Source organism: Apteryx mantelli, chromosome 5 (genome assembly GCF_036417845.1).
Source record: "Apteryx mantelli isolate bAptMan1 chromosome 5, bAptMan1.hap1, whole genome shotgun sequence".
Lineage (NCBI taxonomy): Eukaryota > Metazoa > Chordata > Aves > Apterygiformes > Apterygidae > Apteryx > Apteryx mantelli.
The window spans coordinates 61933165-61956344 of NC_089982.1; the positions used below are offsets into that span (position 1 = coordinate 61933165).

General features: G+C 37.1%; 1 protein-coding gene across 1 annotated transcript; it reads left to right on the forward strand.

Moving 5' to 3' along the window:
• Window positions 1–2961: 2961 nt before the first annotated feature.
• Window positions 2962–21573, forward strand: TMEM156 (transmembrane protein 156). The gene is made up of 6 exons (XM_067298135.1): window positions 2962–3099; window positions 7573–7854; window positions 9418–9678; window positions 11760–11867; window positions 15161–15265; window positions 21470–21573. The coding sequence occupies exons 1-6, from the start codon at window positions 3000–3002 to the stop codon at window positions 21571–21573; spliced, it is 960 nt and encodes a 319-aa protein (XP_067154236.1). The 5' UTR covers window positions 2962–2999.
• The last annotated feature ends 1607 nt before the right edge of the window (window positions 21574–23180 follow it).

Genomic DNA, 23180 nt, shown 5'->3' on the forward strand with positions numbered 1-23180 from the left:
GGGCACACGGCGGGGGGGGACGAGGGAGGGGAGGGGAGGGGGAGGGGAGGCCCCACGGGCAGGGGCGGGCCGCCTTGGCCACGCCCCCCACCCTGCCGAGCCGCCGCGCCACCTCCTGCCCGGGGGCGGGAAGCGCGCGCCGCCGCCGGCCGCCACCCGCCGGCCGTTGGCTTCCGCGCGCCCGCGGGCAGGGGAGCGCGGCGCCGTATGCAAAGCAGGGGCGGGGCCGGGGCCGGGGCCGCGCCGCTCGGCACCCGGCGGCGCAGCGGCAAGGACGAGGGAGGCAGTTCCCGCTTTGAGGGGTCTCTCTCGATTAAACCTGCGAAAGGCCTCGTCGCATACCTTGGGTTGCTTTGCCCGTCTTTGAGAAACACACCAAGATAGATGAGCGTTTCTGTAATTTTCCCCCATTTAAATGAAATAAATCAGCAGAGGCACAAAATGCAACCTTCTCTCGGGACACCAGCTACGGCCCATACTTACCTTAAAAAAGCACGTTGGCCCCTTCCACGCCTCCAAGGCTGCCTCCTCATGTCACGCAATACCTTACCAGTGACTTCTGCCACCCAAAGGCAGAATACTTTTCCAAATTAATAGACTGTGTGACAGTCAGATGTGCTTCCTAGTGGTAACACTGATTTAAGGGTGTACAGGTTAATTGCTGAGGCACGGCAGTGGGAGTTTGATGTAGTAATGATGTATAGCGCTTTCTTTGCCTCATGCCATAAAGAAGCCATAAAGAAGCCTATGCGATCGCATGGTTTGCAGTGACCTGCCAGCCTTCTTCCCGGCCAACTTTAAATGACTCAGCCAACTGTAGCGAAATTTGATTGAAGGGTAGTGACTTCAACGATACTAATTCTTTCAAGTTTTGTAACAATTATTATCTAGGGTGAGGAAGTGTGTCCCTAAGGAGGAAGACCTCAGCTTTTCCCTGCGGCTGGCTAGTCAGGCCACGCGCGACTGTGAATCAGCTGGTTACCACATGCGTGGCCCCACGTCCGACACAACCCAGGCCGCCTCTTGCTCCGCTGACGGGTGCGAGGCGCTGCCGGCCTTGCGGGGGCAGTCAGCGCCATCTGTCGGAAATGGATGTGAGGAAAATGGTGTCTGTGTCCCGACCTACTAGCAAGGTACAAATCAGGAATTTCTTTTCTCCTTAGGTTTATTAAGCTTGGTGTTTTGAGCTTTAAATCAGTGTCTAAGCCTTAGGATGTGCTGGTGGTGGGGTGAGGGAAGGTCATGTGGGGCCTAATGTGCCATGACAAGAGCTGTAAAACAGATATTCCCCATCCGCTTATTCGAGTCCTTGGAAATCTTTCTCTGAAGTATCTGAAACTCGCCACGTTCAATAGGCTGTTGTATTAGGCTGAACTTGGGTGTAATCGTATAGGGCAATTTCTGTTCTGACTTTTAGCACTACGAACAGTGATGAAAATCTGTATACATTAGAACGGGATACATATACATAGATATGTGTATTACTTGCCTGAGTTGTCCTGCTATTTCTAAGAGATTTTTCTCCATTCCTTCTGAACAGAAAGGATGGGTGAACACCATGCAAGCTTCAAAGCAGGAAAATATAAACATGGAAGATACTTAAGGAGCAACACTGTCTCTCACAAAGTAGAACTAATTTGCTAACAAATAACAAATATAAATAGTGCAGTGGGTGTGTTTTGCTTTCTAGAGTCATACCTATCACTTCTTGTGTCCTTACTACTTCTATGGCACCAGACTTCAAAAAAATATTAGTTCATTGTGCTTTGGTTTCATTGCTTGCATTGCATGAAATTGCTACATGATTGAAATATTATATTAACAAATTTATATTCACTAAAGCACTATTAAGAGAAATCTTCCTGTAGAGTGAATATTATATTTGCCTCCACCTGGCTTGCTCGTCTTCTGAGATAACTAGATGATAAGACGGGCATTTCAGGTTTGTAGGACATTTATTCTAACTTCAGTGGCATTGCTTCATTTTGGTAGTATTCAATATTTAATTAGTTGTGGGAAAAAGTTCTGTATCAGGATAGCTTTCTGAATTAATTAAATGCCTCATACTGTATGTACTCTATATTTGAGTCATATTGTTTGTTTTTACATATACATTATTCAGAGTACTTTTATACAGAACATTTCAGAAATGTTCTTTGCAGTCTCATCTATAAGAAGAAATTATGGAATATCATTGTGGTTGTCAGAATGGAAGACTTAACTTTTCAGTTTGGAAAGGAAAGTTTAGCTGTAAAATGATCACCACAATGTATAGAAGTATTAATGGCTCTTTCAGGTCTTCTTGTAATGTTTAGGGCAGTAAAATACATATCAAAGACATGGTACAGGTTGGCAACACATCTGTTGTCCTTTAAGAGTACGGCAGCAATGATATGCTCATCTCATACTTTGTTCATTGTATGTAGTACATCACTTATTTGCCAGATCAGGAACTTAAAGTTGTAATGATCACGTTAATAGTCTATTAAAGTCTTAAAGATACTGTATTACATACAATTATCTTCCCTCTAGCCACAATATATATGTATATAAATAAAACAATAAAACCTCCATATTTGACTCATCTGGGGCTGACTCATTTTAAAAAAATCTTCTCGGCCGAATGAGAACAAGACTCCTTCACAGAGATGATTCATTTACTGTTTAGAAGGTATATGAAAGTGGCCATTAGAGGGTGATGTTCCTAAAAGAAAAGTACCCCAAATGAATAAAATAGTTTCTAAGCATGATTCTTCTCTTATTTTCATCATGGTACATTAGTTTTATCTTCATTATATTCATTTGAGTCATCCTCATCTATGCCAATGCAAGAAGAGAACTTGGCTCTCTATTACTTAAGGTAACACGAAGTAGAAAGAAAAGCCATATTAGAGAAAGGAAATGAATAGGAGTTGTTTTGCATAAAGCCCACACTAAGTCTGAAGCTAAACCAGGAAGGAACTCACCATCACTATGCTTGATGGGACTGCTTCAGTGACATGTGCTTGGTTTTGAGAAAATCAGAACTCTTCAGATTAGCAATAGGAATAATTACCATGTTTATTTTATGTTTACCTGAATTTTTCAAAGTCCATGAAGGTGAGTGATCAGTTTTTAAAATAGCCTTTTCTTTATTCTAAGGTCTGGTTACAATTGAAAAGTTAGCATATACTTTCTTAAAACGGATGGTTATGATGCTATAGTCATATGAACTTTGTAAAACATATGTATTATTTTCTTCCGATTTTTAACTAACGAAGTTAATTATATGTGGTAATTTGAAAGAAGTTTGTCATTCATTTATGTGCACTGCAAAATTTTTTGTAACTATTTTTGTAACTGTTCTTTTATGATCTTCATTGTAAAGAGAGTAATTAAAATATTTATGTTTTTCTGTAGCAGGTACTTGTGTCTTAAAAGATAACTTTTTTGAAGTCCCTGTACTGAAATGCCTGTGAATATTTGTACAGTTACTATTTGGTATGAGATCATGTCTGAGGAAGAGATATGCAGTAGTAACCTGATAAAAAATAGAGCAGAATGTGTATAACAGAGTGAAACAAATCTTTTAACAAGAATTCCAAATACATCTTAGTAATCCTAAAGGTCAGTACTGGATTTAGGATGAATGCAAAATATATGTGTATGAGTCATGCATTCAGTGCTTTATTAAAAATCCATAAATAAATTAATATTTAAATAGTTTTGTCACAGACATTTCTAAGCAAGCTTTTGAATAGATCAATGTCATATTAAAAAGCATCCCTTTGACAAATGGTGTGTGTTCCCAGACATCATTAAATTATTTATGGAGCATAGTTTCTCTGCAGAAATTTAGTATTAAAATATACCAAATTAGGTTATTTATATTTACATTTTTATTTTCATTCACCAAGAAGAATAACCATAATACTAACTTGAATATAATAAATTGGTTTTTACAGATTATAAAACAACAAACTTGATAAACTGTTGTAAGCTTCAAATATTGTAGAAATAAGCCAATTTAAGATGTTGGAGTAATTAATGTTTTACTGCCATGCAGAAGTGGCTAAGGCAGTAGTCAGATTCTTTGCTAGCACAGACTACACAAATAAACAATGGCATGAATATTGCCAGAAGAAAACATATTGACATTATTGTCAATCATCAAAGAATAATTGCATTTTTCTATGATCAGTTGCCTAGATTGCTCTTCTTGGAGGTGCTTTATCCTGTAATAGCATGTTCATTGCAATTCTGATATCTACATGCGAACTTAATCACCACAGCATGTCTAAAGAAGAAGGTCCAGTTCTTTGTGCATGTAAAGTGAAATATCTAAGCAGAATGCAGCATAGAATTTTGTTAGGGAATTTAGAATCATTATCCTGTTTTGGATGTTCTGAAAACTACATAACAATGTCTAAATTAAGATAAGAGAGAATAAATATGCTGAACAACTTACTTTGAAAATTCCAAGGAATCTGGGTCGCTGTGCTTCATTGAAAATCTTATGGTGGAAACTGGTTTTATTTCAGATTTTGTATCAAACTTAAGATGTACAGAATTACTTTACTGCAGATGTTCCAAATTGCTGGCTGCCACGTGAGGCTGTGGACAATACTTACGGATACAAATTTATTGTTGGAAATCTTTGAGATGTGAAACAGTCTCTGGGTATCTTCCTCTGAACCCTAAATGAGTGGTTGAGACCTCCTAACTCCACATACTTTTCTAAGATCACATTAAGGCTGTGGGTATTTCAGGTTTTTAATATAACCCCTAAAGTGGCAGGTGAGCAAAAAGTACAGAGAGGAGTAAGTGAAACATGGTGGGAATAAAACTGGAAATTTCTCATTGAACAGCAATTTTAGGGAAAATCAAATTTGCAATAAACCAAGCCTTTAAAAATCTATAATACAGTTCAGCATTACCAAAAGTGAAATGTTGCCTTTACATTTGTAAAGCAAATGTTTGTTTACAAGTCATTGCAGCTTCAGACTACATTGCTTTAGAACAGGAAGTTGTAGGTTTAGAGTCTGACGTACTCAATCCCAGTCCTCTCCTCTCGGTCCAGCTTGATGGACTGTATCTCACATAATCCATCAGTCATGTATTCCCCAAGTTGTACCAAGCTGTATCACTGCAATATTATATGACTTTACTGCTATCATTTCCATAAGGCAATGATAAAAATGCAATTTAATATATTGCTGAATTGATTCAAAACAGAATATGACAGATGAAATGATGAAAGGTCAAGCCAATCCAAAATTAATTATTTATGATTTTCTTAATGGGAAGCAATTTTTTTACAAATTCAGATTTTCCCTGTGGATAATTTCATTTTAATGGAATTGGATTTTCTATAGAAAAAAACTGTAAATAGAGGCTTATCAAAGGAATTTCATAATCTCAGAACTTCTTAACATTGAGCACTTGAGTTACAGATTTTTGAAAATAAAACAAAGTTTCTTAGAGACACTTTGCATGGTTTGGTCTCACCGATCCTTATAACTGTAAAGTTTGTCTGCATTCAGATTTCCCAGAACCTTTACCCATTTCCAGCAATGCTTACATTTGGGAGGGAACGTTTCCCAGTCCTGCACTAAGCAGCAAGCCTTTTGTGGGTAGGGCTCTGTCTGTCTGCCATGGAATCCACTGAGAAATCTCGTCCTTTTCCAGTCATGCTTACAGTGTTCAGCCATATATATCCTTCCCTACAAAATCCACAGTCCCATGAGTTGAAAGAAAATACATTTTGTTGACACTAGATTATAATTTGGATGGCTTCTCAGTAAAGCTCTTCAAGAGGATGGTAAGCACCCTCCCTAATAGGACAGCATACAAAATTTCTAATCAGATGTGCTTTATACCTATCTATAACATGGCTAAAAGGTGGCACCAGAGCTGGCTTGGCCATGTGGAACACATAGTGCAGAATGGAGTTCACGGTGCTGTGCACGGATGTATGCTACTGTCACAGCACAGCCAGCAGATCTGCAAGTTGTGTACAAATTTCTGTGTGAAACAGGTATAGTAGAGAATTGCCATTAGTTGACCCTGAAAGTTGTAGCAGTGGTTTTAGGCTAGTTGCCCGGATGCACATATGCCTTGCATGAGATTAGATAAGAATTTAATTTTTACTCCTGGCTCATTTCCACATAGACTCTCTGCACAAAACTCTTCCTACTCAGGCTGAAAGAATTTCTTTTCAAGAGCTTGCTCCTCTTCAGGTTGTGGGGGTCAGATCATGAGCATTTTGTGGAAAATCTTTGACCTATATAAGGGAAAGATCAAGCCCTAAATTTTGCCTGACATTTTTCTTTTTGTAGTAAAACAAATTATCTTCTTATCTGCATATGATATATACTTTACATGTCAATTTATTATCTGTTTTATGAGGAGTTTATGACTCTCTGATGTAGGGTTAGTAAAGTGAAGGTAAGATTGACTTTGGCATTTGATTTTGGATTTTATTTCTGTATCCTGCCTGAAGTCCTTCACTGAACTGACTTTGAGGTTAGTCCCCCTGGATGCAGGCGCAGATGGCCTGTTGAAACTGTCAGATTGCAGTTGAGTACTGGAGCAATTAAAGGCCGTGTTTTCTTCTCTATACATAATGATTTATGACCATACAACTCCAATTACTCATAATGGGAGTTAGATGCATAAATTCATCTTCACAGAGATGAAAGGGTACCACTAGAACTGGAAGTGGAACTACAAAACTATGGGTTAGTACTGCATAATCTCCAAACAGAGAGAGAGTGATTATTTGTATTCATAAAGACACATTTCGTGTTGGGTCCCAGTAATTTTTTACTTTTAAATTGTTTTCATATTGAAAAAATAGTTCAATGTTAACTCAAGTGAAAATATAAATGATTCATAGAATAAAGCCCTAGTTTAATGTGAAAGGCAGCTAAAAAACCCACTCACTAATAATTAATACTATGTATTTTTTGTTATTTGCCAGAATTGCATAAATGTACTCCAGCTACAGTAATCTGATATTGAAATTTGACTAAGAATGGCAAAAAAGTTGGTCATAGTTAGGATTTCATGTTTGGTGATTCATTTTTATGAGTATAAGAGGTCATAAAAGCTGTGTCAGAATTTGGGTGCATTTCTATGTAGTTTCCCTGTACAGTTCCACTGTCATTGGAGGGAAAGTTTTCATTGTGATTATAGCTATTTTACACTGTAATCATACTAGTATATTGTAGCCGTATGGTTCCAGGGCTAAATTCCCTCTCTGAATATGAGAGGCTTCATCTTCTTTTCAAACACAATCAGATCTGAACAGCTTTGAAACAGGAATATGACTAGATACCACCACAAATGCAAGTTATTATTAGAAGAGATTTAGCATAATTCAGCCCTAAAATCCAGCATGTAGGTTGTGGGAATATTCTGTGCTTGCTTTCTCCCACTTGATGATGTATTCAATATGCTGCCAAAATCCTCAAGAAAGAAACCTTGTGTTTTATTGTATGATGGTTAAAAGTATCTTACATGATACATGCACATATTTGTCCATGTGTCCTATATGATTGTCTTGCTAATACAGTACTCTTTGTTTTACAGCTAACACTGTAATTATATCATGCAGGGATACCTGTTCATTAAATAATACTACTTTTCCACTATGCACTTTTAACAATTCTTGCAAAAACTCCTGGCAACAAAGAAGAAAGAACCAGACTATTTTACTGAAGGCCATTGTAAATCATCTCAATTTCCAAAATATTCCGTGTATTTGCCAATCCTCCAGCAAAGAACAACAGTCACATATTATGTACTCAGAGTGTGAATCCAAGAGAGAGAGAAATGTTGTTCCCCAAGGACCAAGATCAGTAGTTAAAAAAAGTAAGTAAGAGAAAAAGAACTCTTAATTTGCAAGTAGATAATTGCAACAAAAGATATATGTTTTTATTTGGTAGTTAAATATTACTATACATGACTATAATATGAATATTGTTTTTTGGCCTTAATAGCTTATCTTTGTGTTGCTACAAAATGCAGGTTTTATGCCAGATTCTAAGTGGCATTCTTTCCTGTCCGTGAGTGAAAAAATTGGATAGCAAAATGCTGATTTCTTTTGGGGGTGGATCTTGTGCAAAATCTAGTGGGATGATTCCCATTGTCATTAAGGGGCTTTGTATTGGTCTGCAAAAGAGATGGCTGTGAGAAAAGAGTGGAAAGAGTGTCCCCTACCTCTTCCAGCAACCACTAGGAATATTTCTGCTGAAAATGTCACCTCAGCCATGTGAGTTTTATGAATGCTCTTCTGTTTCCATCTTTGTTCCTTTATTCATGCTGTGTTTTCTAAAATCCTTAATTTGTTTTTAAAGAGTTGGGGTTTCTGATCAGTTGTCATGCAGAGTTTGATTTTAAATGTCATTGACGAGTTGGTATCAATATCACGTTGATATCTGATATAATATGATGAAAAGTTGAGAAAAGTATTTGAAGAACTAATTCAAAGATGGCAACTACTTAGATGGCGACTATACAACAGAGAGAGCCAAATAACCATTAAAAGAGCCAAAATAACCACTTTTGTACTTCTAGTCTATGCTATGTACAACTGTGTAGTATCAGAAATGGCCTTTTATAGAAGGCAACACTGAATAAGGACGGGTCCAGCATTCCAGAGAAGAGTTCAGCAACATCGACATCTTTTCAGAGCAGTAGCATCGTATTCCTTCTTTGCCTTGTACTCTTGCAAAGTGTCTGGAAACTTTTGGGGGAGAGGATGCTTCCAAATTTTGTTTTTCTGACATACATTGCTAGCAACAGGGGCAATAGGCCAAGTACTAAGTAGAAGAAATTCATTTCTTTTGAAACTACGTCATTTTTTTCTTACAAAATAGTTGTCTTTACAAGTATGGAAAATAAATAAGCAAAAAATATGTGACAAATTCTATTCTCAGTTATACCTATACAACTCTAACAAAATCTCAAATACATATTTGTTGTTAGCATGGTGCAAGTCTTACAGCTTGTGTGGTTTGAAGTGAAATTTTCAAAACTTTCTGCAACAGAGAGCAGACAGACTAGATTACACTTCAAATAACTATCATCATATGGCTTTCACTTATTTTTTATTTTTTTCATAGTCCAATCTTCTATTATCTTTGTCAACAGAAGACCAAACAACAAAAAGAACTGAATAGCTTTGAAGCTGATAGTAAAGCAAAAAAGGGCTATTATGGTAGAGGAAATGTGTTTTGATTAGCTAATCAATACTCTTAAGATCTCTTCAGAATAATTTTACATATTATCCTTTTGTCCATTTTATCATAGTCAGTAAAATCATACTATTTGTTTTCACAAATGAGACAAAGAGCTTATTTTATCATTCTTTATGAAAGTTCTCTCTCTCTCTCTCCACTGTATGTTATATAACAGTTTTGTTTTAATTTGTAGATCCAAAAACAAAAGGCTCTTTTGAAGTGAAAACAGAAGATCTCATATATTTTTATAAATATTTCAATTTCACTATGCTTCCTGAGAATGAAGAAGAAGAGCATAAAACTTACTACATGCTGGAAGTCCACATCAACAATTCTATAGTCAGAGGAAGAAATGCAGCTGAAGAATACCTAAATCACTCCTGTCTAGTGGCAATGATGGAAGACCAAAATGACTGTATAAATATTTCACTGCAGCTGAAATCTTATGTGGAATGTAAGTTACAAAGGAGAGTCAGAAGGGGAATCAAACTCAGAAACAATGGGAATCTTGCAAAAAGTCTCCAATAGGTAATGCTCTGCTTTCAGCAACCGTTTTAAAGTATTCCCCAAGAAAAAAATGCATTTTTGATCATCCCTTATTAAAAGACCATCCTTGGTAGGCAAATGACATTCTTTATAGAGTGATTTAAAGCAAGTTTTGCTGTATTTTCTTCCTAGAAGCAACATGGAAAAATAAGTGTCTGTAAATTCACTTAGCTTTTTTTTTGCTTAATGTTGGCAGACTTCCAACATTCATGTATGACAAAAACTGGAATTGCCTTTCCCCCTACCTTTGTCCATAGTGCCATAATCATATTGTCTTGGAGGTTAATTGAAAAATTCCTATCAACTTCAACGATAGGAGAATCAGGGGACAGATCTGACTTTTCTTAATGTCCTGCTGCAATATCCTACTTTCAGCCTTACTACAGTATACTTAAAAGAGAAATCTTCAGCTGAGCTAGGTTTTGTTTTCCCAGAGGACAGCCAGTCAGATTTTTAAATTTCTTTGTGCTGCAGGTGTTTTTTGGCTGATCGCCTGAGCATGGTCAGGGCTTCTAGCCCGTGTATGGAACATTTGCTATCAGGGAACTGGTGAATTATTACATTCCTTTAGTTTTGTATGGCAAATATATTTTATGCTGTGGCCTTGCTGGAAAAAATGAGTCTTTTTGAGTTGGCTAAACCTGAATTAAACAATCTTAGGTAAAATCTACTGAAGGCAGTTTAGGTTTTTTAAGCAAGTGTACTTTAGCTATGAGTACAGTTTTTAACTTGCCCTACTAACTTGTGTCAAAACTGTGAATTAACCATCCTTCACTAATGGTGATCAACCTTGGAAGTGGTTATCTCAAATCAACATTAAGAATTGAGAGCACACCTTTTTTTCTAGTTACTTCAAAACAAAGCTAGAGAGGTGCTCAGAGCTCTGACTAGGCAATGCTGATTTATAAGTCATTACAAGTCACTGCAAGATGGGGTAGAGTACTCTCTTTGTAAGCAGAAGGCATAAATGACTGTATAGAAGATGTTTTTGCTTCTGAATTAGGAGGGATAAACTGTGCTTCATCAAAGAGCCATAGGGTTATTGGTAGTTACCTTAGGACTTCTCAATGGAGAAGAAACAAAGGAAGTTAAGATAGATATAATCATAATATTCTAAGTCAAGGGTAGGAAAACAGTGGTTTGGATATAGTCTGTAATTTGACTTTATATGAGTCATACTCACATTTTTTTATTATTACTATTTGACAATGCTAAGGTGTATATTAATATGCAGCTGCCAAAGAGGTTTGAAAGGACTTTTAAACTCTTGGGGAGGAAAGTTCCCCCACATCCTTTCTCTGTGCTATATAGTTCTGACTTGTACTAGTTACTGAACTAATTCCATGGGGAATGTGGGTGTATTTCTGCAGTAGCTGTTGACCAAAAGAACAGCCTTCCTCCTATGCTTACCCAGTCCCAAACAGCTTTGGTTAAAAGAATTCTGCAGAGGGTTCTTGTAGGTAGTATTTCTTCACCATTTGATAATGATATTTTTCTATATGTAGTATCTACCATCTCCCATGTATGAAGATGGACCAGGAGGCTGAGAATGCCAGTACAGGTGTATGTTGGACAGTGGGCTGATTCCTTTGGTGTCCCATCAAAACACAAACAGAAAGGGGGATATACATTACCTTTGTCTTGCCTTTAATGTAAAAGTTCATCTTTGAAGCATATTCTTCCTGTCAGAATCACATATAACAGTTTACACAAATAGAAAAGTTTTCATTCACTTAGCTACCTATAACTATTTTAGACACAAAGAGAGATGCAGATTAAAATGAAGCTAAATTCCAGATAGTAAACTTAATTGCAAATAACACTGAAGGCTAAAAGAGAAAGGCACAATTTTATCTTTTGTTTTAAATTTCCATCCATCAGGAATAGTCATGATCCAAAAACCTACCAAGATAGCCACGATAGATTGTTCTGCTTTCTTCTGCCAGTCATTTCCTGCTTCATTTTCTCTCTTCTACATTTTATGGACAGATCCCATGTGTATGACGAAGATCATATGGCTCAGTATGATTCCATTAGTTTTTGTGTTCACTGTTTCAATTGTCGTCTACAAAATCATCCAAGAAAATGAACGAAACTGTAAGTAATAAAAAGTCAATCTATATGAATTTAAATTCATGTCTATACAATGTCTATACAATGTAAATGTATTGATTTACAGTAACAAAGCTGTTGATTATTAATGTGGTTCAGACAATAACATTTTAGTTGTAATATGGTAAAAGTTTCATTTAAAGGGACTGGAATACACAGATTGTTGGTATTATCACCCTTCACCTCTGAATTGCCAATGCAAATCCAGACTTGGTGGTGGTGAATGAAATATGTTTGTATCTGACAGACCCTTGACAGCCTATGGTCCTTGGTGTAATGAACCTCTGGTTTCAGACTGATTCCAATAGATAAAAAGATCACAGTTGAACCTTGTTGAAGGTCTCAGCAGAAATGCCAATTACCAAACAGAAGCAGAGACTGAAATACCCTTTCCTTCCGTGATTATGATTCATCCAGATCAGGGTCAAGGCAAATTATGGGATAGGTATGAGGAAATATACACTCAGCTGTCTGTCCTAAAAACTGCTCATCTAAATTCAATGGTGGTGCAGTGCCACAGAGGTCAACCAGGCTGTGCCCTCTTAACTCCAGAGCTGAAGTAAGCCCAGGTAACATTTCTTCTCTTTACTGTGATTTCAGCAAAGAAAATAATACTGTGATTTCTGAGGTCAGCACTCATGCCTGTTCCAAGTAATTAAAAAAAATCACTTTACTAGGAGAGAACTTGTCCTTAGTTCAGAGACTGAAACAATTATTTCTACATAATGACTTCACCAGCTAAGACAGGCTCCTCCCATGCATTTCACTTCAGACAGAGGCTGAATAGGGATTTACAGTATTTCTTCTAGCAATATACCCAAGAGAAAGCAAGAGTAAAAGTGTAGCATTCCCCTGAGTGTGAGACCTTTGAGCAACCAACATAATGTTCTCTGTGCAAAAGCAGCACAGAATACTGACTTCTTGTCAGCTGCTGGTTTTTGCTTTTCATCAGAAGTCAGAGGTAGGTGGTAAAGAGGCCACACTGTTTTATCAGTGTGAAAAGAGTGTTACTTAACATGTTACTTGAGGTAAGAGCACTTAGTGCTATCCACAGCAATTTCCTGAGACTTTCTGCCTGTGTCAGCCCGGAGTGGGCAGAATGCCTCCAGAGAATCAGCATTTAGCTGCTATTACCAGACAGCTTTCCATTCCCCTTGTAGTCCAGAGCTGCAGGGTGGAGATCTTGGTCACAGCGGTAATGAAAAAATGATAAGCTATATCCATTCTCTTGATCATCCTTACTGTATTCACAGGCAGTTTTGTAGCAAAAGAGCAGTAGGAATTTAGCTTTAATCCTAACTGAACAGCAGGAAGAAGAGTGCCTACACACAAAATGTTTCTGTGAAAAATTTTTGCATAAAGTAAATATTTTATGTATATATTTTTAATGAATAAGCAAAATAGTTGCTTAAAATGGCAAATCTGCAGCATTTGCCTCTCCCCCTATCCAAAAATGACAAAAGAAACTCTTTTTCATATTATCTTGGTTAAAATATATTATTTTTTACTTATTGCCAGAACCAAAGTCAAAGTCCTATTTTATGTATATAAAAATCCCACAAACCGTAAATTAGGTCTTTACAAGTTGGTTGTTAAATGCTCTAGTTTGAAGGACTTTTATCTGTAATTTAAAAGCTACCTATAAATTTCATGAGTATGATTCATAACATCCCATTTCTAATGCAGAACTCCTATTAGTAGCCATGATTAACAATTTACTGTCTTTTTTCTTTTAGACATCAGTTCTCTGTTAAATACAGGTTTCTCAGAACTGTGGTGGAATGCCCTTCCACAGCAAAGGAAAAGATGTCCTAATTGGGCAATTACTGATTGTCTTCTAGATTGCCTTTTCTGTTAATACAGGAATAATATTTTTTATTTGTTAAATTTACAATATATAATATTATAAACAACGTCAAAATGTTACTGATGAAAAGATAAGCACATAAAAATTATGTTTAACTGTCATATTCCTTATACGTATATATTATGATACCATCTGTAATTACAAGTCTACATACTGTTTTTTTTCTGTCGTGCCTCTGCCTGAAGAATCAGGCATTATTATATGTCTAAAACAACTGCTAAGAATTTTTACAGTCACAATTCAGTTGGTAGCTTTTTTCTTAATTTCTGAAGACTACTGAACGCTCGTAAGAAATATGAAGTGATTCATTTCCTCTTGAGATCTTCCAAGAAATTCTGCAAGGCTCTGAGACCCTCTGAAATATTAATGAGGTTATTTCCATGAGTACATAAAATAAAATACCCAGATGATAGACTTGGTGGAAGTTACAGCTGATCTATGCATGACAAAGGAGTTAAATTAGAAGTCAGCCCTTATGCCTTTACCCTTCCACTCTTGTCTTTCAGCCACTTCCAGAGTGTCCTTTGACACTAACTGTTACAGTGCCTGCTTAGGGCTACAGCATATTAAATCTCAGCTGGGTATTTAGAAAAAAATCATGATCTAAATAATGCTAATTTAATGAATTTCTTTAGCATGAAATTTTCTAGGGTTTTTAAAAGAAAAAGATGAAAATCAATTCTGTTATGTAGAATTGGAGCAAGCCTGTTGTCAGAAGCTGAGTCCTGAATGGCTGTCATCATTGTAGAACAGTGTTAAGTGTAACAGCTGCACAGTCATCAACCACAATAACCCTACCAAGAGCATGCTGTTAAGAAAGCAGCAGAAGGATACAAAGACTGAGGAGTTTGTGAACTGGCTGCTAAGGACAGTCAGGGGTGTCCAGCCCAGCTCTATCTTTCTGTCTCTGGGAGGGGTAGAGCTTTTTCTCATCCACTTCCCCCAAAGATGAAATCCCCACACTTGCAAGGAAGCTGGCAGCTTCCCACGATCTCAGGACACCCAGTTCTTGCTATTCCGCTGTCAGCAGTGTGGATCTGAACCTATACAGGAACAGGTATGGCCACTTTTTTCATAACCTTCCAAAAATTATTCAAGGCACACAGTATAGAGAAGGGAAAGAATAATTTGAAAAGGGCAAACCTGAATGGAATTTTCAGAAAATTTTGTTCAGGAAAATGAAAAACATCTGTCCCTAAAGTTCCCTCTTCACTTTGTTTCAAAACCTTCCTGTAAGCCTGTTGGTGTCAGTGATTTTTTAGGATAAATCAATTCAATTATAAAAGCCACTGAAATCTTTTCTCAGGTGAGGTGTTGAACAATTTAAACATAAGGGGTTTTGCCAGTTTTCCTTCTAATGAGTGCTGTATGTAATTCCATAGCTGAAGACAATTAATTCTGTTTGAAATAGATCGTAAACACAGAGTAGCAGCAGCAGTTTCAAGCATTCTAAGAAAAAGAGGTTCCAGATATGCAAGAAGAACTATATCTGCTACTAAAACTCGTCTTTTTCCTGGTAAGTGATATAAAAGTAAAATATAAACCTAACAAAGCCTTAGGCATGAGGAGGTCAAGAAAGACCTTTCCTTTCACGGGATGCTTCAGTTTAGTTACAGAGTTACCTTGATTCTACACAAATTTAGTATGATCTGGCTTCATTATTGAAACACATTTATATCAGAAATAAATAACCCTGACAGTGAAACTACAAGAAGGCTTATGTATACTGTGCTTCCTTCAGTCTTCTATATGTCTTGCATTAATGCCTTTGTTGTTTTGTTTTGTTTTTTATCTCATTTTAATTTTGGTCATGTGCCACATTTGGGGGTTGGTGTGAGTGGTGTGTGTGTGTGTGTGTGTGTGTGTGTGTGGTGTGTGTGAAAAGTATACACAAATGTACTGACATGTATGTAAGCTCTATGCATTTATGACTCTTGACAAAATTTTCTATCAAAGGATGGAACGAACAGCTGTAGTAGGACTCACAGAATGGCTTTACTGCCACTCTGTAGCCTATTTGTGGGAAAAATTTCCACAATGTGTAACTTCAGAGTTTCAGATAGTTATTAAAATTTGGTCTTCTGAGAATATATTGTTTAGCATAGATAAATTAAGTGGCATGGCTAAACTCAAAGTTTTTGTTCCCAAAATTACAGTTTGGTAAAAAAAACCCTTCTCTATGTGAAGGGAAATTCGGTCTGAGTTTTACTGATATTGCTGGAAGTGTCATATTCTTTAATAAAACCCATGAATTCTAGTTTCATGAAAGGAGCCCTATCTTTTCAAAGATTAACATGAACATATAAAATAATAGCTTTGAACAGCAGAACATCCTCCCTCCGAAACAAAAACACATAGGAAGCCAGCAAATGAAAAAAGTTAAAGTTATCTAGGCTTGGGTACATTGCCTTTTGTATTGTCAATTCTTCAGGAGTTAGAAAAGACTCAATAATTTCTCTCTACAATGCAGTAACTTGTGGCATTTCAATTTTACCTAGAAAAGAGTGAATAGCTGCCTGTCTGTCTGAACTCTCCTGGGAGTACAATTTATGTTCCCCAGTTTTAGTGTTGGCTACCTCTAAGATGTATTTATGAGCTCATTATTTTCATCCCCCAGGAAAGGAATCTGTCTCTGCCATCTTTTGTCTTTAGTAGCTTCACTAATACCATTCCTGTTTTATCAGCATGTTCACAATGACATTTTTAGTGTTGTATATCCAAAGGCATTTTTGGTGATGGAATTTTATGGAAATTCAAATCTAGTTTTACTATACTGAAGGGAATAGGAGCCCAGTATTGGTCTGTTTTTCTTACTTCTATGTTCCTGCCACTTCAATCTATCCATTTAACCAAGAAAGATGCTTAGCTATATGAACTGCCATAATGGGTTTTATTATATTCTGAATTTCATTGATTTCACACACCATAATTCCAGTCAATTCAGTAAACTTTTTCTGATTTACACTACTATAATTTAAAGTAGAATCAAGACTATACGAAAAGTATTTATTTTTTTCTACCGTTTCCAACTTTAAGACTTTCTACTGGATTATAAATAGCTATGGGTTGCTTCTTCAACAGTCCTTGATAACAGTCCAACTGTCCTTCAACAGTCCTAGGTTCCTGTTCTGGAACCTAGAAACAAAACATTGAGATCCATAGAAGAAGACAGTACAACCATCCTGGAAACACTGGAATGAGAATAAGTAACTGTAGCTCTGAGAGGATGTGTCAGTATCTCATGTAGATGAAAAGACATATAGGTACTACTAAAAGGTTATTCAAAATTCATAAAGGATAATGGAGGAAAAAGAAGAAATCTTACGCTTTGTGAATGAGAATGATTTCTTAGGCAGGCTCAGGAAATTAGTGGCTGTGGTCCTACAAATGTTTGAGCTCGTGCTTCCCCAAATAGGTAATTTACACCATGTATGCTAGTCTGGTGAAACTGTTAGTGCTTCTGTGTCCATAAATCGTACCATTAAGTCTGGTAGCCACAGGAAGGGAAGAAATAGTATGTAGTACTACAAGGGATTAAATACATACGGAGAGGAGAGGAGAGTTTTAAAGCATTCTGGTTATAAATGTTGACAGAGTATGTTTTCTAGACTTTGGTTCGTTCATGTCATTGCATTTATGTTAAACAGTCCCTTGAATGGTTTGAATTGACAAAATACAGTTGCCCTTAAATGCAGCTACAAGAGAAGGGGGAGAGCACGGGATGCTTTTTCTCCAGTGCAGGAAGTAAATATTCTTTAAGTGACTAACCTGTATTTCCGTGCACACAGCACTTTCATATCAAGTAGGACTTGATAGTAGTAGTACCTGGGAAACGAACTGCAGAAGAAAAGCCTGTTCCTTGCTCCATGTTCATGGTAGAGAATCTTAGGGAGATTCCCACATCAGAGCCTTTCTTTGCAAGGCTTTCTTTGAGGAGCTATCTAAAATTGAAGAGGCAGTATAAAAGGTTTTAGAACAACTTAATGAATTATTAATAGTGTTTATGAGGACTGGATAGTATTCCCCATAGCGTATTAAAAGAACTCAGATAGAAACTGCTAAACTGTCATGTGCAGCCTACTGCTTAAATCAGCTTCAGTTCCAGAGAAATGGAAGGTAGCTTTTCTGATGCTGCTGTTATACCTTTTTCTTAAACCACTTTCCCTAAACCAGTTAAGTACCTTTTCCACTACTGGCAACTGATTAAGTAGGACTATTCTCATATGGCTGTATCCTAAAAAATTTAAGCCTGGAGGCATGGCACAGAATTACTATTGAGAGCAGGCCAGTATGTATGAACTGCACTTCAAAAAGAAAAGTTGCACAAGAAACACAGACTATATAAATCAGGGCTTTTGGTACCTAGAGTGAATCTGCCTAACAGGGCTTTTTAATTTTGGAAGTTATGTTAATATAAGTATATGGGTTATAAGCTAAAGGGTGAATTTGTATTACTGGAAGTTTACCACTATAATTTCTCATTCAGACCTTCTTTTTCTTGTATAAGAATGACATTTCTTATTTATTTTTATCCTATTGTGAAAGCAGCATAGGGTCTACTGGAAAAAAAAAAAAAGCTCCTATTTCTATTCTAGAAAGGGATTGTCCAGACAGGAATCATGTTGTTCATATCAGCATATTATTACTCTACAATCTATGAGAACAACCAAACATATCTGTGGACAGTTTGAACATAATGCCTTCTGCCACAGTGCTCAAATGGTATATATCTTCTCCTCTCATTTTCAGTGATACTCCATTGGCTCACAGAGCCACAGTTTGGTTCATTACATTTTAGGATACAAATATAGGATTCCCTGATTCACTTGTCTGGCTCATAATAATGCAAAGTTAATTCTAATGTATTTCAGTATGTTTTCTTTTTATTATATGATGATGCTCGTGGCTTTCAATGTTATCAAATCAATATTCATATTCTATCTGTTGAAAGAGATTTTGAGTATGTCCCAGTCATGTCACTGAGTATTGCAAAGACTGTGTTTGTAGAAACAGTAATGTATTTAATTGAGAATTCAATAGCCTGTGAATAACAAGTTGTATTATTGCAGTCCTTATACTGTCATATCTATGCTACTTATCTGGAACCTTAGACTTATTCATATAATTTCTCTTCTGAAAATGAGGGTAGCCCAGAGTCAGCAAATGTGTACAGTACCTAGCTAACCTGTGATCAGCTGCGTTCAGTATCAGCAATGACCTGTGTCTAGGTTTTGGCCTCAACACCCAGCAGCACTTGAAATTCCTCCCATGCACTTGCAGCTGTTTCCAGTGCAAAAGCTTCAGCAGAAGCCGCCCATCTCTGTGGGTCAGGCTGTGGCTGGCAGTCAGCAGTTTGGGCCTCTTTGCTTACTAACACAGACATTTCCTGTTTCTCCTAGGGGAAAGATGGTGAGCCTGAAGAAAGGCGGCCACCAATGAGGTGATGCAGAGCTAAGTCATTGCAGTCTTAGCATTTAAAGGGTAAAAGGTGAAACTATCCTATGAAATAGGGACATCAATATATCAACATTTATCCTTACATTTGAAATGGAAAAATAAAAAATTTCCAAAGTTTGGTGTCAATAACAAGAAAAAGAAAGACAGTATCTTAGTGAATGTGTGGTTTGGCTCTCTTGGTTCAGGCAAGAGGAAATGCAAAAGTAAATGTGTAGCATAGATTTTGGAGGGAAAGGGAAATATTTACACTTCTTAGGTATAGCAATTTTGTAGTCTGTAGTAACATGGGAAATGGGGTGGCTTGTTTAAAATGCATGTTTTAAATTGATAAAGACCCTCAGCCACTAAGCAGTTGGATGGTAATCTAATAACTTTGCATGAAAGAGGGACATTGTAGGATCGGGGTGGCAACCAGGTCTCAAATAATAAAACCTCAAGATTTCTGGCCTGCAGTTGTTCTCTGGACTGTTCAGACTTTGTATCATGCACAACATTTGAAATATAGCTTGACAGCTATAATATGCATGTAAGAAACAAAAAGACAAATTTCCCCTCAATCATTATAATTCCTATATCGTTTTCCTTGCTATTCTATGAAAATAATACTTTGTCACCCATGAGATTAGAGAGCACGGGCCAAATTCTGCTGTCTCTCATATGCATTGCTACAGCTTCAGTTTAGTTTATGGGTTGTAAATGAAAGCAAACTCTGTCCCTGTAGTGTCAGGGCTGGCATTCCAGTGAATTCAAGCTCACCTTTCCTGTATTTAGCAAGGAGAACAGGCAGAATACATCTTCTGCAGCATCAAGTAGATGGAAGCCAAGAAAGGAGAAATTTGTTTAATCTTGGCCAAGTGGAGCATCACATATTTGATTCCGATCCTCCTCAGTTAATTCTTGACATAGCTGAACAGTTGTCTTTTCCTCTGCAGCTTAGAGGAATAATGTGGGGAAAAGGAAAGCTTGTCACAGTATTCAACATTTATCACAGACTTACATGTTTCTAAAGCATGATGTTTCCAGAATAAAACATGAAGCCTAATTACCACTTTGAGTCTTTTGCTATGTTTCAGAAAAGAGGATAAAATCTGTAGGGCCTGAGTAATTTTAGGGAGCTTTTTATAGCACACTGATACATAAGGGGCCATTTCTCTATTGAATATGCATGTGCGCAGAACAGTGTTACACACTGGCTCTGAAGGGAGTATCAGCCTACATTCCCATTTTATCCAGGTTTGTCCTGAGGTTGAAATAAGATCCATTGCTATTTTTATTACTTCCCCGGTTTTATTTTAACTTTGCTTTTCATATTCAGTTACTTAATTACCAAGATCCAAACTCTACTTTGTAATTGTATTTGTAAAGGAGAGAAACCCAAATGAGATAGTAAGTGGAGAAGGGATGTAGCTAGTGTCATAGCCCATCCTCTCACTATGAACTCAGTAGAAACTCAGAAACTCATTAGCAGGTTTAGAGAAGTTATAGGTGGTCTGAGACAGGATGGACCTGGAGTTAAGATATTATGTGTTCTACTGTAGTTCTTTGAAAAATGTTTTTTATCAATAACTCTGACTTCATTAGCCTGACACTACTAATTCTGCATTCCTTTATCTGTATCCCAGTAAGATATCATATCAGTGACTGTGTTGTCAGTGTGCTAAAGGTGTTATTATGGCTTTACCTGTTTCTGAGATGTGTGGTGATATCTGTGTCAGCAACTGTATGATTCCCACTCTCCATGTCCCTGTGCATATGGCAGGGAAGTTATCTGAGGCTGTATCACATGCTCATGAGCGACAATCCAGGCCACCCATATGGGAGAATGAATTGGAAAGTTCACAGGCTCCAAATTGCACAGTTTCTGCCTAACTGGCCAACTGTAGGCTTTTGTATTTTGGGAGACTTTTCCTTAACCCCAAATTTGCATGACTACTAGTAAACTTTTCAAGAGCAATTGAGGTGCCTACCTTCAAGTTGCTTTCCAAGAAGACGTAGGATCCTTTTATGGGGCTTTTCAACATGTTAAAGTCCCACTAGATCCAAGAGGAAGTTAAATACCAAAATATAGTGAGTGCTTTCAGGGGTTCCAAACAAGTATCTGCATCTCTAGGCACTGAACTTCCACTGAAAAGCTGGCTCTGTACATCTATCTTGCATTTATAATAGGTCTCAATATTTTAAATTTTCATATTCAAAGTTTAACACTCTGCAGATATATTTGCTATTTCATAATTTGGATAAAAATTATTATAACCTTCAGTAGTGGAGAACAACAAACAACAGACTCCACTTACTGCACAGACCACAGAGATACTGCCTGTAATTCCTGAACAAGAGCATTGCCATGTGGGTGCATCAAGTGTATAAGGTAAGCAAATATCTTACAACTTTTGGATTATTCTGTTTTGCCTTGTATTTTTTAAATTAATAGTAGGCAATATCTGCTCAAAATAAATGACTGAAAGAGATGACAAACTTGAAAATGTGTTTGTAAAAGCTAGACGGCAAGAAAACAAAATCAGTTTTCCTTCTGGTACCAAGAGTGATCAATAAACTAATCTGTTAGTCTGATAAACCCCATGTGTCCCTGAAGACAGTGCAAATTCTGACACTTTTTCATGTGTCTTGGAGTTCAGTATTACACTGACATTTGTTTCTGACAAGAACAGAGGAAAAGCAATTTGCACATGATCTCTAAAAAGAATTCTGTGTTTGAAATAAATAGTTTGCTGATCAAATTCACAAAACAAACAAAAAAGAGAGTCCACCCTGTCCTTATTAAACCAATCAGGAGAGGTGGCTAGAAGTTGGTTTCAGCTTGGAACTAAAACTAGTCTCCCACTTCTAACTCTCTGCAGCCCTTGGGCTCCAGTAGTTGTTTCAGAAGGTCCAGATATAATGAAAGAAATCTGAAAAAAAACAGGTAGTAATGGATACCTCTTCTAGGCAATACCTCTTCTAAGCAATACTTTTAATGCCTAGAAATGGAACAGATGCCACTTGAATAAGTAATAGAAGCAGACTAATATATCAATTGCATAAATGAGGTTATGCCTATTTGCACAGATTTATATTACTGCACATGGAAAATATTTTAGGTTAAAAGCTTAAGAAGATCCTTCTTTATTTACATATATTTAAATTGGATGGAGTTCTAGTGAAAACTCAATATGATGTCATGCTGTCTTTTTAATGCCTCAGAAAAAATGATGTACTAAAGTGCTGTTTGATTTCTGTGCTTCATGTAGAACTATAAAAAATGAAGTTTTATGTTGAAATGCACAGCTGAAGAATGAATTTTGAACAGCATTGCGTGGAAAAGATGAACTACTTCCATAATAAATTAATAATACAGCTAGATTATGGTTTTGCTTCTGAGAGATACTAGCTGGGTTACAGGCTAGTGTAGTATAATAATTAAAAATAATGACCACTTTTTAAATGGTTCCCATCCATAAATCTTATGAGGACTTATAAAGATGAAAAGGTGCCATTATTACCATTTTAAAATAATAATAGAAATAGAGAAAGATAACATCACTTGGGAAGTCATTGACATAGTTGAGAGCAGTCTTCAGATGATCTGAGTTCAGCTCTTTGCCGTTCGGATGCCACGAGCTTTCGCTGGGTGAACAAGCCCTTCCTCAGACCTCCGCTAGCCTTTCCTTAGGGCGGCCTCTTCCTTTGTCCAGGGACTCCTCCCAGCTACTGCAGTATTCAGGTACTTCAGACCTCTTCTTTCAGATACCTGTCAACTATCTCTTCAGGTAAACCTTTATCTTCCCATGCCCCTACCTCCCATATAACTGCCCATTTTAATTGTTTCCTGTAGTAAAAGCCAGCATTTAGTCTCAGGTTAGAAACAGGTATTTCTGAGTTTGTAATAGCATATGTTACTGAGGGGTGCTTACTAATCAGTGCCTTCATTATACAGCACTGCAGTTGAGCAGCAGTATCCTATGTCCTTCCAGGAT